Genomic DNA, 21,905 nt, shown 5'->3' with positions numbered 1-21,905 from the left:
GCAGAGAGTCATTGACTGCATGCATATTGCCTTGTGTGCTCCTTATCAGAACTCGCCACATTCACGAACGGAAAGGGATTCCACCCTCTCAATGTGCAGCTGGTGTGAGACCACACACAGCGCATCATGCAGGTGAATGCCTGCTATCCTGGCAGCAGTCATGATTCCTTCATCCTGTGACAATCCTCTGTTCCACATGTATTTCAACCAGCATGGCAAGTTAGTGGCTGGCTACTGGGCGACGAGGGTTATCCCCTCATGAAATGGCTCATGACTTTGGTCAGGAACCCACACACACATGCACAGCAGGCCTACAACGAGAGCCATGCTGCCACAAGAAACATCTACGAGCACACCATAGGCGTCCTCAAGCAAAGCTTGCGTTGCCTGGACCGCACTGGAGGAGCCCTGCAGTACTCAGCTGAGCAGGTATCAAGATTTGTCCTTGTATGCTGCAAGCTGCCCAACCTCACCATTATGAGGGAACAGCCCTTGCCACCGTCTATCAGGCGAAAACCTGAGCAAGAGGAAGAGGCAGAGGAGGGAGATGAGGAGGAGGAGGAGGAGGAAGTGCAACAGGAAGTGGAGGAAGAGAAAGGGAGGCTACAATGTAGACCAGCCTTTTCTGCCAGGGCTCTGCGTGATCAGATTATTAATGAGCGATACCAGTGACCTTAACAACACCTCCCCATTCATCAACTGTCCCACACTCCTTAACTTTCCTCTCTCACATGACCATCAAATCGTCCTCCTTGTGATTACACATTGCTTCCTCCCTCAGCTCATCGCAGAAATAAAAACCACCACCAAATGCAAATTAGATGCACATTTATAAATTAATACATGTAAATTAATACATGAAATTACGCAAACGAAATGAGACTATTCATCCTTGTGCATTCCTTGGTGCCTGTCGTTCATGTGCCTTTACCTTTCCCAGTGCTCCTATGAAGTGTATTCCCAGTGGCTGGAGCATGGGTGGTGGAAGGCTGCTGACCTTCAATTGAGGACACTGCAGATTGACTGCACCATCTCGGCCTGGGCTGCAGCAGCCTGGGCTGGCTGGCTGATAGGCGACAGCCTAGACTGGTGGCAGAGGTGGGAGCAGGGATGCTGTCATCCTGAGAGTGGACAGCAGGTTCCTCTTCCATGGACCTAGTGTCACTCTCCCGGGGCTGCGCGTCAGTAATCCTGGTGATATGTTGGAGATCAGATTGCTGGACTGCTGTGACGCCCTGGAAGCCTCTTTCAACAGTGGTACCCAGAGCCACGACGGCAGCACTCTGAGCTTCCAAGGCAGCAGTCCAAGATTCCAATGCAGCAGTTAGGCTTTTGATGGAAGCTGTTTGTGCTGCAATGGAAGCTGTGACATTGGTCATCAGACATTGCATCATGGTGGGTTCCACAGGTGTGCTGACGGAGGTGACCACCCGTTCCAGGTTGGAAAGGGTGAACTCCAAGCTCTGCGCAAAGCCCTGTGCCAAGTTGGAGTTGGACTCCTCCATGCTCCTCGACATTGTGCACAGGCGTTCTGGCACGCTTTGTAGTGCACCAAGCATTTGGTTGTATATGCCCATCAGCCTTTTTCTGTAGCCTGGCCCATCAAAGTCATCATCTGACTCCTCTGCAGCAGAACTGTGTGCGACCTCGCCCGCAGGCGAGTTGGCACTTGTGGTATCCTTTCCCCCCGTCCTGGCTCCTGCGTAATTGTGCCTGGTGTCTCACCACATGCAGATCCCTCCTCTATCTTAGCCTCCAAAGTATGCGCAGTGTCAGTCTCTGTGCTGGTGGTTGCGAGTGTAAGATTGAGTGATGGTGTCTCTTCATCATCACTGTCTTCTTCTTGTGCCTCCTCTGACTGGGAAGGTTCCAGTTCTTTGGTATCTGAAATGACAAAAGGACACAGGTTGAGTTGTGGTGAGGGGAGAGGAAAATGTAAGACGTGTGTGTTTATACCATTGTGGGATGAGGGAGAAATAGGAAGAGAGGAGGAGGATTAGGTATGCAGAGACCCTCAACATTGATCCCTCTAGCACTGATAGTGGCCATGGCCTTAGTGATGGCCCTTCCAACGATGGCCAGCACTCATAGAATCATAGAATCATAGAAGTTACAACATGGAAACAGGCCCTTCGGCCCAACATGTCCATGTCGCCCAGTTTATACCACTAAGCTAGTCCCAATTGCCTGCACTTGGCCCATATCCCTCGATACCCATCTTCCCCATGTAACTGTCCAAATGCTTTTTAAAAGACAAAATTGTACCCGCCTCTACGACTGCCTCTGGCAGCTCGTTCCAGACACTCACCACCCTTTGAGTGAAAAAATTGCCCCTCTGGATCCTTTTGTATCTCTCCCCTCTCACCTTAAATCTATGCCCCCTCGTTATAGACTCCCCTACCTTCGGGAAAAGATTTTGACTATCTACCTTATCTATGCCCCTCATTATTTTATAGACTTCTATAAGATCACCCCTTAACCTCCTACTCTCCAGGGAATAAAGTCCCAGTCTGTCTAACCTCTCCCTGTAATTCAAACCATCAAGTCCCGGTAGCATCCTAGTAAATCTTTTCTGCACTCTTTCTAGTTTAATAATATCCTTTCTATAATAGGGTGACCAGAACTGTACACAGTACTCCAAGTGTGGCCTTACTAATGTCTTGTACAACTTCAACAAGACATCCCAACTCCTGCATTCAATGTTCTGACCAATGAAACCAAGCATGCTGAATGCCTTCTTCACCACCCTATCCACCTGTGACTCCACTTTCAAGGAGCTATGAATCTGTACTCCTAGATCTCTTTGTTCTATAACTCTCCCCAACGCCCTACCATTAACGGAGTAGGTCCTGGCCCGATTCGATCTACCAAAATGCATCACCTCACATTTATCTAAATTAAACTCCATCTGCCATTCATCGGCCCACTGGCCCAATTTATCAAGATCCCGTTGCAATCCTAGATAACCTTCTTCACTGTCCACAATGCCACCAATCTTGGTGTCATCTGCAAACTTACTAACCATGCCTCCTAAATTCTCATCCAAATCATTAATATAAATAACAAATAACAGCGGACCCAGCACCGATCCCTGAGGCACACCGCTGGACACAGGCATCCAGTTTGAAAAACAACCCTCGACAACCACCCTCTGTCTTCTGTCGTCAAGCCAATTTTGTATCCAATTGGCTACCTCACCTTGGATCCCATGAGATTTAACCTTATGTAACAACCTACCATGTGGTACCTTGTCAAATGCTTTGCTGAAGTCCATGTAGACCACGTCTACTGCACAGCCCTCATCTATCTTCTTGGTTACCCCTTCAAAAAACTCAATCAAATTCGTGAGACATGATTTTCCTCTCACAAAACCATGCTGACTGTTCCTAATTAGTCCCTGCCTCTCCAAATGCCTGTAGATCCTGTCCCTCAGAATACCCTCTAACAACTTACCCACTACAGATGTCAGGCTCACTGGTCTGTAGTTCCCAGGCTTTTCCCTGCCGCCCTTCTTAAACAAAGGCACAACATTTGCTACCCTCCAATCTTCAGGCACCTCACCTGTAGCGGTGGATGATTCAAATATCTCTGCTAGGGGACCCGCAATTTCCTCCCTAACCTCCCATAACGTCCTGGGATACATTTCATCAGGTCCCGGAGATTTATCTACCTTGATGCGCGTTAAGACTTCCAGCACCTCCCTCTCTGTAATATGTACACTCCTCAAGACATCACTATTTATTTCCCCAAGTTCCCTAACATCCATGCCTTTCTCAACCGTAAATACCGATGTGAAATATTCATTCAGGATCTCACCCATCTCTTGTGGTTCCGCACTTAGATGACCTTGTTGATCCTTAAGAGGCCCTACTCTCTCCCTAGTTACCCTTTTGCCCTTTATGTATTTGTAGAAGCTCTTTGGATTCACCTTTGCCTGATCTGCCAAAGCAATCTCATATCCCCTTTTTGCCCTCCTGATTTCTCTCTTAACTCTACTCCGGCAATCTCTATACTCTTCAAGGGATCCACTTGATCCCAGCTGCCTATGCATGTCATATGCCTCCTTCTTCTTTTTGACTAGTGCCTCAATCTCCCGAGTCATCCAAGGTTCCCTACTTCTACCAGCCTTGCCCTTCACTTTATAAGGAATGTGCTTACCCTGAACCCTGGTTAACACACTTTTGAAAGCCTCCCACTTACCAGACGTCCCTTTGCCTGCCAACAGACTCTCCCAATCAACTTCTGAAAGTTCCTGTCTAATACCATCAAAATTGGCCTTTCCCCAATTTAGAATTTTAACTTTTGGGCCAGACCTATCCTTCTCCATAGCTATCTTAAAACTAATGGAATTATGATCACTGGTCCCAAAGTGATCCCTCACTAACACTTCTGTCACCTGCCCTTCCTTATTTCCCAAGAGGAGGTCAAGTTTTGCCCCCTCTCTGGTCGGGCCATCCACATACTGAATGAGAAATTCCTCCTGAATACACTCAACAAATTTCTCTCCATCCAAGCCCCTAATGCTATGGCTGTCCCAGTCAATGTTGGGAAAGTTAAAGTCCCCTACTATTACCACCCTATTTTTCTTGCAGCTGTCTGTAATCTCCTTACATATTTGCTCCTCAATTTCCCGTTGACTATTTGGGGGTCTGTAGTACAATCCTATCAAAGTGATCTCTCCCTTCTTATTTTTCAGTTCTACCCATATGGACTCAGTGGGAGAACCCTCGGATATATCCCCTCTCACTACTGCCGTGATGTTCTCCCTAATCAAGAACGCAACTCCCCCTCCTCTCTTACCTCCTGCTCTATCTTTCCTATAGCATCTGTACCCTGGAACATTGAGCTGCCAGTCCTGCCCCTCCCTTAGCCATGTTTCAGTAATAGCTATAACATCCCAGTCCCATGTACCCATCCATGCCCTGAGTTCATCTGCCTTGCCCATCAGACTTCTTGCATTGAAATAAATGCAGTTTAATCTAGACTTCCCTTGGTCTTTGCCCTGCTTTCTCAGACCATCTGTCCGGTCATGTTCTGTACACTCTCCCTTACTGCCTTTTGTTTCTGTCACCACTTTATTTCCCACTGACTTCCTGCATCGGTTCCCATCCCCCTGCCACATTAGTTTAAACCCTCCCCAACAGCACTGGCAAACACTCCCCCTAGGACATTGGTTCCAGTCCTGCCCAGATGCAGACCGTCCAATTTGTACTGGTCCCACCTCCCCCAGAACCGGTTCCAATGGCCCAGGAATTTGAATCCCTCCAGCTTGCACCATCTCTCAAGCCACGTATTCATCTTAGCTATCCTGTCATTCCTACTCTGACTAACCCGTGGCACTGGTAGCAATCCTGAGATTACTACCTTTGAGGTCCTACTCTTTAGTTTAACTCCTAACTCCCTAAATTCAGCTTGTAGGACCTCATCCTGTTTTTTACCTATATCGTTGGTGCCTATATGCACCACGACAACTGGCTGTTCACCCTCCCCCTCCAGAATGTCCTGCAGCCGCTCCGAGACATCCTTGACCCTTGCACCAGGGAGGCAACATACCATCCTGGAGTCTCGGTTGCGTCCGCAGAAACGCCTGTCTATTCCCCTTACAATCGAGTCCCCTATCACTATAGCTCTGCCACTCTTTTTCCTGCCCTCCTGTGCAGCAGAGCCAGCCACGGTGCCATGAACCTGGCCACTGCCACCTTCCCCTGGTGAGCCATCTCCGCCAACAGTATCCAAAACGGTATACCTGTTTTGGAGGGAGATGACCGCAGGGGACCCCTGCACTGCCTTCCTACTCTTCCTCTGTCTGTTGGTCACCCATTCACTATCTCCCTCAGTAATTTTTATCTGCGGTGTGACCAACTCACTGAACGTGCTATCCACGACTTTCTCAGCATCGCGGATGCTCCAAAGTGAGTCCATCCGCAGCTCCAGAGCCGTCAAGCGGTCAAACAATAGCTGCAGCTGGACACACTTCCCGCAGGTGAAGGAATCAGGGATACAGGAAGGAGCCCTGAATTCCCACATCCCACAAGAGGAACATGGCACTGTCTCCTCCATGGGAGTTAAAACGTGTAGGCGCGCTTGTCCTCCTCCAGTTCTTTCTTGCTGCCTCCTGTTGTGCGCCACCTTCTCCTGCAAGAAAGTGTCAGTGTCAGTGAATGTCCTGCAAGATGTTTGGGTGATGTGGCTGTCGTGGTTGAACAGCTGCCAGTGTATGTGAACTGTAAGTTGTGGATATGAGGCTTGCAACAGTGGTAATGTCTGAGGGTGAGATAAAGCATATAATTTTTTTTTATTCGTTCATGGGATGTGGGCGTCGCTGGCGAGGCCGGCATTTATTGCCCATCCCTAATTGCCCTTGAGAAGGTGGTGGTGAGCCGCCTTCTTGAACCGCTGCAGTCCGTGTGGTGACGTTTCTCCCACTGTGCTGTTAGGAAGGGAGTTCCAGGATTTTGACCCAGCGACGATGAAGGAACGACGATATATTTCCAAGTCGGGATGGTGTGTGACTTGGAGGGGAACGTGCAGGTGGTGTTGTTCCCATGTGCCTGCTGCTCTTGTCCTTCGAGGTGGTAGAGGTCATGGGTTTGGGAGGTGCTGTCGAAGAAGCCTTGGCGAGTTGCTGCAGTGCATCCTGTGGATGGTAAACACTGCAGCCACAGTGCGCCGGTGGTGAAGGGAGTGAATGTTCAGGGTGGTGGATGGGGTGCCAATCAAGCGGGCTGCTTTATCTTGGATGGTGTCAAGCTGCTTGACTGTTGTTCGAGCTACACTCATCCAAGAAGTGGAGAGTATTCCATCAACTCCTGACTTGTGCCTTGTAGATGGTGGAAAGGCTTTGGGGAGTCAGGAGGTGAGTCACTCGCTGCAGAATACCCAGCCTCTGACCTGCTCTCGTGGCCACTGTATTTATAGGGCTGGTCCAGTTAAGTTTCTGGTCAATGGTGACCCCCAGGATGTTGATGGTGGGGGGTTCGGCGATGGTGATGCCGTTGAATGTCAAGGGGAGGTGGTTAGACTCTCTCTTGTTGGAGATGGTCATTGCCTGGCACTTATCTGGCGCGAATGTTACTTGCCACTTATGATCCCAAGCCTGGATGTTGTCCAGGTCTTGATGCATGCGGGCTCAGACTGCTTCATTATTTGAGGGGTTGCGAATGGAACTGAACACTGTGCAATCATCAGCGAACATCCCCATTTCTGACCTTATGATGGAGGGAAGGTCATTGATGAAGCAACTGAAGATGGTTGGGCCTAGGACACTGCCCTGAGGAACTCCTGCAGCAATGCCCTGGGGCTGAGATGATTGGCCTCCAACAACCACTACCATCTTCCTTTGTGCTAGGTATGACTCTAGCCACTGGAGACTTTTCCCCCTGATTCCCATTGACTTCAATTTTACGAGGGCTCCTTGGTGCCACACTCGGTCAAATGCTGCCTTGATGTCAAGGGCAGTCACTCTCACCTCACCTCTGGAATTCAGCTCTTTTGTCCATGTTTAGACCAAGGCTGTAATGAGGTCCGGAGCCGAGTGGTCCTGGCGGAACCCAAACTGAGCATCGATGAGCAGGTTATGGGTGAGTAAGTGCCGCTTGAAAGCACTGTCGACGACACCTTCCATCACTTTGCTGATGATTGAGAGTAGACTGATGGGGCGGTAATTGGCCGGATTGGATTTGTCCTGCTTTTTGTGGATAGGACATACCTGGGCAATTTTCCACATTGTCGGGTAGATGCCAGTGTTGTAGCTGTACAGGAACAGCTTGGCTAGAGGTGCAGCTAGTTCTGGAGCACAAGTCTTCAGCACTACAGCTGGGATGTTGTCGGGGCCCATAGCCTTTGCTATATCCAGTGCACTCAGCCGTTTCTTGATATCACGTGGAGTGAACCGAATTGGCTGAAGACTGGCTTCTGTGATGGTGGGGATATCGGGAGGAGGCCAAGATGGATCATCCACTCGGCACTTCTGGCTGAAGATGGTTGAACGGTTGAGTACTAATTGAAAGAGATTGTTGGTGGGTGGATGATGGGGATGTTGTGCATTGAGCAGTGGATGAGACTAGTGCTGCAGTTGGTAGGATATGCCACCTGAAACTTGAACTCACTCACCTTGACAACTCATGTTATATCATTGAACTTCTTCCTCCTGCATTGCATCCATGTTCTTGGAGCTATGCTCCTAGCATTTATCCCCTCCACTACTTCCTGTCACTGCCTCGTGAGCATATGTCTGGAGGGCCTCTTGCCCCACTGTGGATACAGGATGCCCCTCCTTCTCTCCACCTCTTGCACCAAGGCCTCCAGAGCATTATCAGAAAACCTTGGTGCACACTCTCTCGCATGTTGAGCCATTCCTCAAAGTATCAGATTCAGTTTTGAAACGACTTCCACCACTTCTTGCAGCCACCATGCACATCCCCTTTAAGAGGTGCTGGCTGCCTTTAAGAAGCGCCAATTAGAAGTTAACCAATTTAACCCCCATCGAGTTCTGTAAGTATCTCTCCCAGCTGCCCTAGTTTACTGAGATTGCTTCATTGATGCCTAATTATGTTCACAAATATTTGTGCATCATTTTACATTTTGCATACTGCCAATATCAATTTCCTATTTTCATTTTTGCTACATGTGCACTCCTTTTTGGTGTGATTTCTTTCCTGTGCTCTTTGACCTCAGTTCACTTCACTTGGTAGCTATTCTGTTATCCTGATGTTCTTTATTAAGCCATTGTACACAGATTCCAATTCTAGTTTGGCATTCAGTAGTTTCTTAGTAGCTAACTCCTTTCGGATTTCACCGTAGGAGGTGATTACCTCTCTTGCATCTTTGCGCAAATAAGAAGATAACAACCTTCCTTAAATTTCTCAAGACCAAGCTTTTGGACAGGTTTTTGTTTATTGTACTGTGGTGTTTTTTTTACAGTTGTAACGTGTGTTAAATCATGAATATGTGCTATATTTGGAGAATGTACACAAATCAGCTAGGCCTCAAAAATCCTTGGGATATGGTCCTGGTATAACCTGGAATCATGCCTGCCGTTGCCTTTCAGTGCTGACCGCACCAGAGTTTGCGGGGGTAATGGGAGGGCATCTACAAGGACAGTACAAACACATCCCCAGTGCCCATCTGCCTTATGCCTTATGCTCCTACCTCTCAGGGCGGGGGGGTGGGGGTTTGGGGGGGTTGCCCAGGCCTATCCCTCAGACCTCATGTAGTGTTCTATTCTTTGGGGCTCTAGGCTAATCCCCTGACATGGACCCCCAGGTGGAGTCCACTACTGCCCATCTGGAGGCCAACGTGCCTCATCTCACTCAATGTAATGTCCTGCAGTCAAACTGACTAAGCACAAGAAATGGGAACTCCCATTGTCGGGAGTCCCTGCACTCGGACCATCCTATTGCTGTCAATTGCCCTGTAATGATGTGGAGATGCCGGTGATGGACTGGGGTTGACAATTGTAAACAATTTTACAACACCAAGTTATAGTCCAGCAATTTTATTTTAAATTCACAAGCTTTCGGAGGCTTCCTCCTTCGTCAGGTGACATCGTTCACCTGACGAAGGAGGAAGCCTCCGAAAGCTTGTGAATTTAAAATAAAATTGCTGGACTATAACTTGGTGTTGTAAAATTGTTTACAATTGCCCTGTAAGGCAGAGGATCCACCCCTTACAAGGCAGCTCAGAAGATTGCAGAAACAACGGAGACTCAGTGCAAACTTGTTTAATTGATATATTTGCACATTGATGCTTTTTTGCTTTGTTTTAATATTTGAAGGTTTTTAGTGGGTCAATTTTTATATTAAATTAAAGTGAAACAAGTTATACACAAATCCTACCTGTTCATTTTTGAGTCTGATAAACACATCATTTATAAAATTAAGACTTTAGTATCAGTAATTTTAAAATGCTACTTGATTTTATGCACATTACAAACATTAGTAATAGTTGTGTATTTTATTCAAATACTTTAATGTCTGTTAAAGTGACACTCTCAAACTTACATTAAACATGTAAGCCTATTCTAATTTTTGTTTAGATATTTACAATATTTTAAACATTTCTGAATTTTGGATGTCAATTATTTTGGATATTAATAGTTCATTTTTAAACTTATTTATATATTTGTAATTGTTTGGAAATATACATTACTACTTCACCATAAAACTCTGTTTGTTTATTTCCCGATAGCCTAAAGGATGCCATTAAAGACCAGTCAGTAAAGCCTAAGGTGAATTACATTATGTCAAGTTCCGTCTTCTCCATGCTGACAGTTCAAAGTGAGGACAGTGGAATTGTATGGGAGACTGTTTCAAGTAGCCGGTGCTCCACACCATGGGCATCAGAAAGCACAGCATCCGATGTTTACAGCGTGGAAAGTACCCCTGTAAGTTCTCCACCAGGAAAAGTAATATTCATAATGGATGAATTGCCTCTGTCTCCATCTGCGAACGAATGCCAAAGTGGTAAAATAAGCAAATCTGAGAAACGCCATATTGAGGTAACGGATCTTAGGCCAGGAGAATTAAAAGATGCCCTGAAGAAACCTAAAAATAATTCAGGAAAAATTGAGCCAACTGTAATATTTGATACTACAATGGACAAAGTGGCAAAATCAAAACAGTTGATGGATTCTATCAAAACAGAGACATATCTTCAGTCACCAATGGAACACAGCCCAACAGTATCAAAAATAGCAGGAAAATGCAATGAGGTGTTTGCCTCTGTTCAAGAAAATGTACAACAACATGCTCCAGCACACTGTCAAAGAAAACTTGGTAAAAATGCAGTGAAACAGAGCGAACAAAGTATCATTCTGAAAAAACAAGGTTTAAACTCTTCGTTTTCACAAATACCTGAACATCAAATGAATATCTCTTCAGCACAACTGAGAAAAGAGGAAGAATCAGAAACTGCTTTAAAACATTTTTTAGAAGCAAGAATTAGTCCAGCTTTACCAGAAAACACAGAAGATTCAAAGTTGTCTTCAACAATCAGTTCAGAGCCTGTGATAGTTTCACAGTTAAGAGAGACTTGCAAAGACACAGATAACTGTCTTTCAGCAATCAAGGGATTAACAACTAATGGAACAATTCATACAGGCACAGATGACTTGAAAAAGACTATAATTACTGGTTCAGATATCAGTCAGTCCTCATCTGATGAAACATTTGTTCTAGACTTTAAAAGTTTAGCATCTGACATGGAAATAACACCTGTTGCATATAAAGATAATTCTTATTTAAATGGAAGTCCAGTTGATAAAATATTTGCCAATGCAGTTCCATCTCATTTTCCAGAAAAGCAAGAAGTTATTATAAAAGAGGATCAATCTTATTCAACGGCAGATCCAGAAGACAAATATCCAAGGCCTTCTGTAGCCATCAGTTCAGAGCTTGCAAACCCCGTGGTAAGTCTACAGCCAGGAGAAACTTGTAAAGATACAGATAATTTTGTTTCAGCAATCGAAGATGTAACAGCTAGTGAAAGAATTCCTTCATGCACAGAAGGTTTGGAAACCACTATAAATGCTAACTCACAAATCAGGGAGTCCTCATCTCAAGGGATAGTCAATCTAGATTTAAATAGTCCAGAACCTGATATAGAAATCATGGCTAATGAATATAAGGATATTTCTTATTTAGAGAAAAGTCAAATAGCTACAGAGCCAACAACATATGAGGGCATAGAAACTGAGGATGTAGATTTGAAAAATTCATCTTTCTCTCCAGCTGGTAGAACATTTGCTGATATGGCATCTCCCTACAGTCCAGAAAAGCAAGAAACTACGATAAATGAGAATCCGTTTTATTCAAGGACGAATCCTGAACCTTCAGAAGTGGTTGATGTAGAGCTGAATGGTTCCTTACTCAGCCAAACTTATAGAACATCTGGGGATGCTGCTCAATCACAATTAGTAGAGCTGGAAAAAATAGCAGATAATTTAAACTGTAAAGAAGATACTGAAATTCAGAAAGCTATTTTCAATATCGTGGCTGAAGGCTCTGAGATATTAAACATCATCGCTCCAGCAAAAATTTGTTCGGTGGACCAAGAGGCATGTAGCAAAATGCAGGACAACCTGATATATTTGCAAACTAATCCTATTATGAAAAGAAAACATTTTGAAGATGATAATGAATGTTCAAATCATTTTAATAGACTGGAGGAAGAACAACAATCAAGACTACTGGGTGCATGGCAACACAATGAGCTAGAACAGAGTGCAAATCCTTCCTGTTTGTGGAAATCCAATCCTTCCTCTGAGGTACATTCCACTCCCTCCCATCCAATTGGATCCAATCCCTCCCATCCGAGTGGATCCAATCCCTCCCATCCGAGTGGATCCAATCCCTCCCATCCGAGTGGATCCAATCCCTCCCATCCGAGTGGATCCAATCCCTCCCATCCGAGTGGATCCAATCCCTCCCATCCGAGTGGATCCAATCCTACTACAGTCGAGACATCTAATCCTTCCATTGTTGGGGGATCTAATCCTACTTCCATTGAACACTCCACGACAGTTGCTACATCTACAAGAAAAAGTGGAAATGGGAATGATGATTATTTTGAAAAATATACTTTGGTGGACGAACAAGTCCCCATTGTTCTGGATAGAGCAGAACTGAAATCACAGGAAGTGCCAGTTCAAGAGATGGACAATCTATCAGAGTCAAACCTGAAAAGTACTTCATGTTCAGAAGATACTGACATTTTTAATTTTGATGAATACGATATGTCAGGAAATCCTAGAACCTATGATGATTCAATAGAAAAGTATGAAATATCAACATTTTCTGTACAAGCACCGATGCCTGAACCATGCAATAAAGGAAAGCAAGAAGATATAAATGAAAGCATTACAGATGTACTAAATCAGAAGGAGGCTGGTTCATTATTGTTTAGCACAGATGAAGGAGTCCTGTCACGTTCCTATTATCCTATATCAACCAAATTGGTTGACCCTGCACTTCTGGAGGAACCACCAGCATTAGCATTTTATTATAAAGATCTCTATGAGGAAGCTAAGGGACGAAAAGAACAAAACAGTGAGCAGTCAGATGAGGAAAGCAGTAATCCTGAACTTTCATTCCCTTGTCAATCATCTGATACAGATGATGGAAATGGATTATACTTTGAAAAATATGTTCTGAAGGATGATATTCTAGAGTCTTCAAGAGAATTAATACCAGAGGCATCATCTTATTTGAGGGAAGCACTGTCCCAAAATAATGCCGTTGGTGCAGAAAAAAATACATTATTTTCAGAAAATGAAGACCAGATTCCTGCAGTATTCACTGATAGGGCAGAAATTCCTACACAAGAGATAGCTTCTGCAAAAGTCTTGGAGGTACAGAAAGAGTGTGAAGAAAATTCTAAGACTGGTAAGAAAATATATGAGGACAGTAACATTTTGTCAGAGGTTCAATCTGTAAAATACGAGGAAGTATCAGAAGAACCAGCTAAGGCGATTGAGCTAATGGGAGAGAATATTAATGAACTGGTGAGTGAAAAAATACAGGCCAGCCAAGTAGCACCTTTTGAAGAAACACTATACGTAGAAGGCATACAGAAGCCTGCCTCTAATGTTGAAGATCACTTATATGCTGGACAGCTTGCCAATATAGTTGATTCCTTTGAAGAATATGGAATCCCCCCAAGAGAAGCAGGATTAGAAAACGTGCGCAATACTGTGACATCAGTGGAAATCAAAGATATTCAGGAAAGTGCATCCAGTGAGGAAATGGCTGTTTGTCAGATTAAGGCTGATATATTGGAGAAGGAGCAATCTGCTGAACAAGAAGGATCTGAATGCAAACCTGAAGTTGAACATCCGCATACTGAATTAGTACAAGAAATTAAAAGTGAAGTGTCTGGGGCGTCTATAAAGGCTGACGATGAGGTGCGTGAACAAATAAATGATAATGAGCCCATTTTAAAGATTGATGAAATAGCTCCACAGACTGTGGCTGAAGGATATGGGAAAGCTGGTCTTTCTGCGACAATGGATCAAAAAACTTGTAAAGTTGTTTTAGGAGTCACAGATATTGTTGATCAACAATTACATTTAGAGTCAACTGAGATTCCTGGAACCAAGGATGAAATGGAAATGCTAGATGTTGAAATGATGTATCTCCAGGGAATTGAATGCATGTCAAAGGAAGAGTTTGACCTTGAAAATCAAAACCAAGAAAAGACAATAGGTGAAGCAGGTTCTCAAATAATGAATGACGAAGCTATATCAGAACCAGATAATTATGAAATTATTCTGGATCCTGCTAAGGAAATGCAGGAAGGAAAATGCCTCACTGGTGACGTTGTGCAACCCCTACAAAGTGAATGCGAGCCATTTGAGGTGCCAACACATGAAACACTTACTGATATAATAACATGTGAGCAAGATTCAATACATATTTCTGAAGATTTCCAAGCAGAGTATAAGACAGAAACAGAGCAAGATTCTCACTCTCCTGGAACAATCAGTGAAGCAATAGATAATGAAATGGAGACACCACAACAGCATTACCCACAAGACATTGTCCAAAATCAAGTAGCAGACGATATTGAAACACACCTTCAAGAAAAAACAAAGGATTTATTTGTGAAAACCATAGAAGAAGAATTCAGTGATTTGTCTTTATTAGAAGACATGAAAATTATAGATGACAATAATGTATTTGAACGCTGTGATGGTCTGGATATTGCAGGTAAAGAATTGCAGGAATTTCCTGAAGAAAAATCAGAAGATGCACATGTCCAGACAATGGAAGGAGAAGAAGAAGCAGATGAGCTAATCTCAGAGAAACCACCAAAGCCAACAGACACTTTTTGTGTTACCTGTGGGCTTCCAATTTTTGCAATTGATAAGCTCTTTGGAGAACATCAAGATCATGATGTCATAGCAATAGATACAGCTGTGGTAAAAGTAAAGGTGAGAACCTTCATTTAAAAATAATATACATTTAGATAATTCCCCCGCACTGAAGCATTCACACCAAACCTCAATCTTCAGCTAGAATTTATTTAGTGACATGTCACATTTGATGGGTTAACCTAATTTGTGCAACACCTATCAAATGAGCAAACAGAAAATCTTTGGACACCAATGCATGTTTGTTGTGTTTTCATTGTATTTCATCAAAGTTTATTAAATGAAAACTCAGCAAACTTGTATTAGTGACTAATTATCGTTCTTTGGGTCGGCTTGTTCCAAAACTCAATGTTTAAAATGTTGTTAGAAGGAATACTTACCCTGCCTGAAAATTTGTGCTTAGCCACTTTTTAATCATCCAGTTGCATGAGTAAGAAGATTTATCTTTGGAGGGGGAATCAACTTACAACCAGTTAGCAGTTCCTCCCTTATGACCTGAAACCTAGTGTGACTGTAGACCACTTGCAGGGAATAAGGGTGGTTGGGCTAGTTTCAGTTCCCAGTATTGTTCCCTGAATCTTTCTCTTAGTGCACAAGTGAGAGCAGAATGGATCAGATTTGTTTATGAATGCACATTTGGTAGACAGCCAGAGAGAGAGGGGATATAATTCCATACTTGGAGCAGGTGGGCATGGAAGCATGAGGAACATGTAGGGGGAATCAGTGGCAAGTGGTGGAGGGAGGAGATGGGAATTTGAAACAGGGTGAAGAATCAGAATTTTGTTGCAGACAGGAGTGCATATAACAACAAACAATATAATTGGCTATTGTCTATCTTAATTAATTAAATTCCAGGGTCCAAACTCTACCTCATATGAGTATGCCACCCAAGTACATACACTATATGCTACTGTGATGAGAAAGGGCATTTGAAACCTGGGATTAATAATTGTGTTCACCTATCTGTTAAAATGTCGGGCACAGCAATTTCATGTGGACAAGTTAAGCATTTGTTCACCAAGAATTTTATGGCCATGCTGTCCAGGCATTATTAAGGCAGGCATTTGGGCTGGTTTCTGTGTTGATCACAAATGCTCATGTATAGTTACATATTCTGTAATTTTCCTTGTCTGTACCATCTATGTATATACACCATTGCTATAATACATATAAAGTATTTTTTTAAACAAATAGAAGGCACATAGTAAATACAGTAGATTACAATAACGACCATTACACGGGTGGCCCAGTAATGCTGCCTATTGGTGTACCACATGCTGTGGTGTACAGTGATAGATCATAAGTTTGTGCCTATAGTTGACAAATACTGAAATTCTGAGTTTGATTGAGGTGCCAGATAGTTGTTAAGTAGAGGGGAGGGACTTTCTCGTAGAGTAGAAAAATCCAAGGGGTGTCGACTCAGTGTGCTTTGATCCACTTCCAAATGGTTGGTTACGGAGGTCTTACCTTTCCATCCAGGGTTGGAGACATCGGTTAAAAATAGCAAAATAATTTTAAACTGGAAGAATAGGAAAGGCTTATATGTTAATATTTAATATTTTTATTGAACTTTGTGTCAGGATATTTTTTAATTATGCTAAAACGGTTTATATTGCTATAGTTATTTTGAATTACAATACATCACTCAAATTAGATAATGCATTGTTCTTGCTAAAGTGAATGTGTATAGTTTTAGTTATATATCTGCATATCAGAAAATATGAATACAAATAATATGTACTCTTTCAACAACAGTTTTTTTTTACTAAAAAAAACTATCACATTACTTTTGACCCAGTAAAGTCTGTTAAACAACTAACTGAAATTATTGCTTGATGTTAAACACTAATGGATAGCACTGAATGATTGCTTGGTACAATATCTATACCAGCTGGACATTTTCTGGAATATTAGTTCTTGCCTGTGTCGTGTTTGTCTCTGTCAGCCATTTTAACTCAGTCAGTGTATGTGACTTATGAGATCTGCCAACAGCTGTAAATTGGGTCAGAGGCCAGAAGAATTAACTGTGTAAATCTTCAAATGTTCTATCACATTATTTTACTTTATCCCAGTGAATATTGTGAGTTGTTAATCTTGTTTCAGAGCAAAACTCTCAAATTGCAATTTTGTTGTATTTTATGTGAGTTTGAGATAGATGGAGATAGGATAGAATGAAGCCATGTAGCACAGTCATAGATGGTCGACTCTACGGACTTCTGCTGCCTAAGCGTAATTGCTTTCTTGCTTGGATTCTGGAACCAGGCAAATAATTACACCATTGTCTCCGATATATGTCTGCAATTAATAAGGAAGTAGGGAAGATAAATGCCTTTCATCCCATCTCATTGTTAAGGTCCGTGTTGAAGACCAGCATGTTCATCTCCTGCCATGGCACTAAGCCCATATCCCTTTGTTTGCTCTGGAATCAGAATCTGGCATTTTAGTTGGCGATCTCATCTATTAGAGGATGTTATTTATGATTATATGTTCTATCTACTCCTCTAAGCAATAAATTTCTTACATGTTGAAGTCAGTGTTCATAGTTATTAAGCATACAGTACATACAGTTGTACTGAACATACATTTAACAGGGCAAAGATTTGTTGGGAAATCGAATGCATTACAGTTCTGAGCTCGGTATATAGGTTGATCAAACCTTTTACGTGTCCAACATATCTGTACAAACAGCCAATTTTTATACGTGTCTCTCATTTCTTCTCAAACTCAAGTCTAGGTTTGCAGCAGGAAATAAGATTTGGCAGAGGATAGCTTTCCCCATTAAATCATTGAGAGAAAATTACCCATACGCAAGTCAACCGACTGACTGATTTCTGACACTGAAGAATTGTGACATAAATAGTATCTTTATCATTGCATTAGAAATGTCTTTTTATTTAATTAGTTTTGTAATTATCTTTATTTTTAAATGCTTTCCTCTACAGGAAAAATTGGATGAGTGTGTGCAAGCAGCAGAAGAAAGGGCAACCAGAACTGAAGAATTTGTGACTGAACTAGAGGATTTTTTTAATGCTGTTGAGGTAAGTTATTATGCACACAATAGTAAGATTTTCCATTTCGAATTCAATATTCAAATACTGGGCAGGAAAGCACAGATTTGTGCACAATGTCATTCTAAAGTTTATAAAAAAACAAGCTGCACATGTTCAATTTTATTTGTGCTCATTAGCAGCATGTAGTAAATGTTTGAGGAGATGTAGCATAATGATTACTTGTTCACTTCCAATTTTCTTTTAGAAGAAAACAGCATGGCATAAGTATTGGCTATACAGCAGGGAGCAGTGATTTACTAGAACGTAAATCACTGGGTCATATTCAGTGGATCATAACCACGTTGTTACAGGCATGATTCACAAGATGCCTTATTCTAGTAAATAGAATTATAAGGGCTGGAACTGGGCCGTCTAGCGCTCGTTATTTCAGCACTACACGGCCTTCCGAACATCCAAGTTGGTGTCTTAGATGCGCACGCACAACGTGCGCCGGATGCCATCTTGGTAAAGGGTTTAGCGCATGTGCAAATAATGAACACAGGCAGCATGTAAAATAAGGAGAAAATGCATTTGATCAGTGTGCAACGCTGATTTAAAGTGATAGACACCATTTTGGGCTTAACACCCCACTCAACACTCTGTCTTAACCCCGACCATCTGAACATGTCTTAGAGTGCCTGGAGGACCCCCTACCAGCGCTATTTAAAGGGACCATGCAGGATTTACAAGTTAGTTGCTGGATTATTGCTTCTGGCTGCAGAGGCATTTGTAATTGTTTTTGGAGGTCGCCTATATTTGAATACTAGGACGAGGGGACAAAGCCAAACATTTAGAGCCAGGACGTGCAGGAGTGAAATTAGGAAACATTTCTACATGCAAAGGGTGGGAGAATTTTGGAACGCTCTTCTGCAGACGGCAGTTGATGCTAGCACAATTGTGAATTTTAAATCTGAGATTGATAGATTTCTAGGGTATTAAGGGATATGGGACTAAGGCGGATATATGGAGTTAGGTCACAGATCAACCATGATCTAATTGAATGGCGAAACAGGCTCGAGGGGCTAAATGCCTCTGCCACTTGCTATCTCCAGTTATGCACCACCTTCTCCTGCAAGAAAGCGGGACGTGTGCGTGTTAATGTGCCTGTCAAGGTTGAATAGCTGCCAGTGTGCATGGCTTGTGAGTTATGGGTGTGCGGCTTGCAGCAGTGATAATGTGTGAGGGTGAGAGGAGGCATCTGATTGGAAGAGTTGAGTACTGATGGAAAGAGTTTGTTGGTAGGTGGGTGATGGGCGGGGGTGTAGTGCGTGGAGCAGTGGATGCGGCTCGTGGTGCAGTTGGTAGGAGATGCCACTTGACAGTTGACCTCACTCACTTTGACCACTCGTGTCAAAGCATTGAACTTCATCTTGCACTGCATCCATGTTGGTGGTGCTATTCACCTGGCACTGACTTCGTTCCCTACTGCCTCTTATGCATATGTCTGGGGGCCTCTTTCCCCCCCACCGGATATAGGATGCTCCTCCTTCTGTCCACCTCTTGCACCAAGGCCTCTAGTGCGTCATCAGAGAACCTTGGTGTACGCACTCTTGCAGGCCTGCTACCAACTCAGACTGGCAGATTGGTGAGGGTCTGGCATACAGATTGGAGGATGTGGGATTTAGTGGTGTGCAATGTTTTAACATAACTCATCAGTTTGTAAACATAGAGACGGGACCTGCATCTGTGTTTTACGTGTGCAATGTCTGATCTCCGTTCAGACAGCAGACTGTTAAAGGTAGCCATTAGTTATTTGTTAAAATTAAGAGATTTTGGCAGGCTGTCAGAGAGACATCCTGCCTTTAAGAGATTGGGGCACCCCCTGCTGGTGAAAAGTGCAAATGTCCTTGAATCCTCATATCAATGCTGGTTTGGAACGTTGCTTTCAGGTGAGTACTGAGGCTGGACGAATGTCTCGTCCTGCCTGCAAAGCAAGCACCGGGTGTGGGTTAATCGCGGATCACGATACCCGAGCCCGGTTTCGGGCCCTATCCAACTTAACCCCCTAAAAGTTTACAGCATAAAAGGAGATCATTCTACCCATGTGTTTGTGCTGACTCTTTGCTAAAGCAATCCAAACCTGATCCCACTGTCCTAGTCTCTCCCTACAGCCCTGTATTTTCCTTGGCTTCAAATATTTATCCAGTTTTCACTTAAAGGATGCAATGGTCTCTGCCTCAACCACTCCCTGTGACAAAACATTCTATTCCCAACAATCCTCTAAATTTTTCCTAATCTCCCTCCTCATACTTTCAATAATAAATTTAAAAAATCTAAATTTGTCACTGACTCCCCAACCAGAGGAAAAAGTCTTTCCTTATTCACTATCAAAATTTTTCATAATTTGAAAAACCTCCATTAAATCTCCTCTTAGCCCTCTCTGCTCCAGTGAAAAGTCCCAGTCTCTCTTATTGCTATAGTCTCCCATCCCTGGCATCATTCTGGGGAATCTATGCTGTATGCTCTCTATGGCTTCAATGTCCCTTCTGAAATGGGGCAGCCGCAGTACTCTAACTACGGCCTAAACAATGTTTTGTATTAATTAGTCATTACTCCTTTACACTTGTACTTTATACACCTATTTATCTAACCCCAAATTCTAATTATTCCAGAGGTCAGTGACTCTCTGTGAAAAGTGATACCTCCTGGCATCTTACCTATGTTTTCATATTTTACATTGATACCCCCTAGTTCTCCCATCCCTATCTAGCTCATATAACCTAGCCACCCAAACAGAATCTATTCGCTATTATTTGAAGAACCTCATTCAAAAGCAGCTTGCTTCACCGAAGAAAAAAGCCCCAGTTCTTTGAGCCTATCCTGATAAGTTTCGTAAGGCTATGTATCATCCCTGTTGCCCTCCTCCATCACATCGATTTACCCTGCTATGTGAGAGGATCAAAACTGAACACAATATTCTAGATGTGGCAGCATTAAGGCCTTGTATAAGCTAGTCTTCCAATTTTATGTTGAACTGTCCTAGCTATAAACTATAACACCTTATTTGGTTTAGCTATGGCCTACTTGCTATAGAACGTCAATGTTTTGTCAGCTGTGACTCCCAGGCTCCTCTCCTGCTCCACAACCATAAGCAGGTAACCCTGCATAGTATACACATATCTAAAATTATCCATGATGTGGAGATGCCGGTGATGGACTGGGGTTGACAATTGTAAACAATTTTATAAAACCAAGTTATAGTCCAACGATTTTATTTGAAATTTACAAGCTTTCGGAGGCTTCCTCCTTCCTCAGGTAAATGTCAGGAACTCCAATTTCAAATAAAATCGTTTTAATTTTAAATTTCAAATAAAATCGTTGGACTATAACTTGGTGTTGTAAAATTGTTTAAAATTATCCAGTTTGAATCTATTTAATTTCCTCTTTATGCTCCCTTTCCTTAAATGAAATTGAGAGACCTGTGCTTGCTACAAGAACTGGAAAAGTACTTGTTGCTTCAGTTCATGATCTTTTGGAGATTTTGTAGAATGTCGGCAGTATGGTAACTCTCAGTATGTAGGAACAGCAACAAACATCATCGTGGACTGGAAGGAGGCCGGGCCAATTTTATTAATAATTAAGCTATTTCTCTGACAATGACAGGAAAACTGTACCAAAGAGGAGACATTTCTTGAGGAGCAGCATGAAGAAGTAATGAAGTTGCTGCTGTCACAGTATACAGAAATGTCACAGGTCCTGGAAGAGGAGAAGAAGGTGAAACTGGAGCACTTGTATGACCAGATGGTCCATTATCGATGTAGCATTGATTCTGCAAAGGAAGCTGTTGAGAAGACGAAGGAGAGTATTCAGCTCGATGACATGGCATTCCTAAAGGTATGTTTACAGAGATTTGTTCATACTGCTGATACAGTAACATTACACTGTGCTAAGATTAGGGAGCTTCATATTTAACCATTGAAAACTTGGTTCCTTTTTTTTTGAAAACCATAACATACTACAAACTTTGAATTTTTCTTACAAAAAGC

General features: G+C 43.0%; 1 protein-coding gene across 1 annotated transcript in view; it reads left to right on the top strand.

The window, feature by feature from the left end:
* Nucleotides 1–270: 270 nt before the first annotated feature.
* LOC137320620 (cardiomyopathy-associated protein 5-like) overlaps nt 271–21,905 on the top strand; it is a 64,523-nt gene continuing 42,888 nt past the window's right edge. The window contains exons 1-4 of the mRNA XM_067982303.1: nt 271–668; nt 10,189–14,929; nt 17,812–17,907; nt 21,523–21,753. Coding sequence (XP_067838404.1) covers nt 271–668; nt 10,189–14,929; nt 17,812–17,907; nt 21,523–21,753 — 5,466 coding nt within the window. The remainder of the gene's footprint in view (nt 669–10,188; nt 14,930–17,811; nt 17,908–21,522; nt 21,754–21,905) is intronic.

The sequence above is a fragment of the Heptranchias perlo genome, chromosome 4 (genome assembly GCF_035084215.1).
Source record: "Heptranchias perlo isolate sHepPer1 chromosome 4, sHepPer1.hap1, whole genome shotgun sequence".
In the NCBI taxonomy this organism is placed as follows: Eukaryota; Metazoa; Chordata; class Chondrichthyes; order Hexanchiformes; family Hexanchidae; genus Heptranchias; species Heptranchias perlo.
The sequence above is the reverse complement of the archived record's forward strand: the minus strand, read 5'-3'. Positions and strand labels throughout refer to the sequence as shown.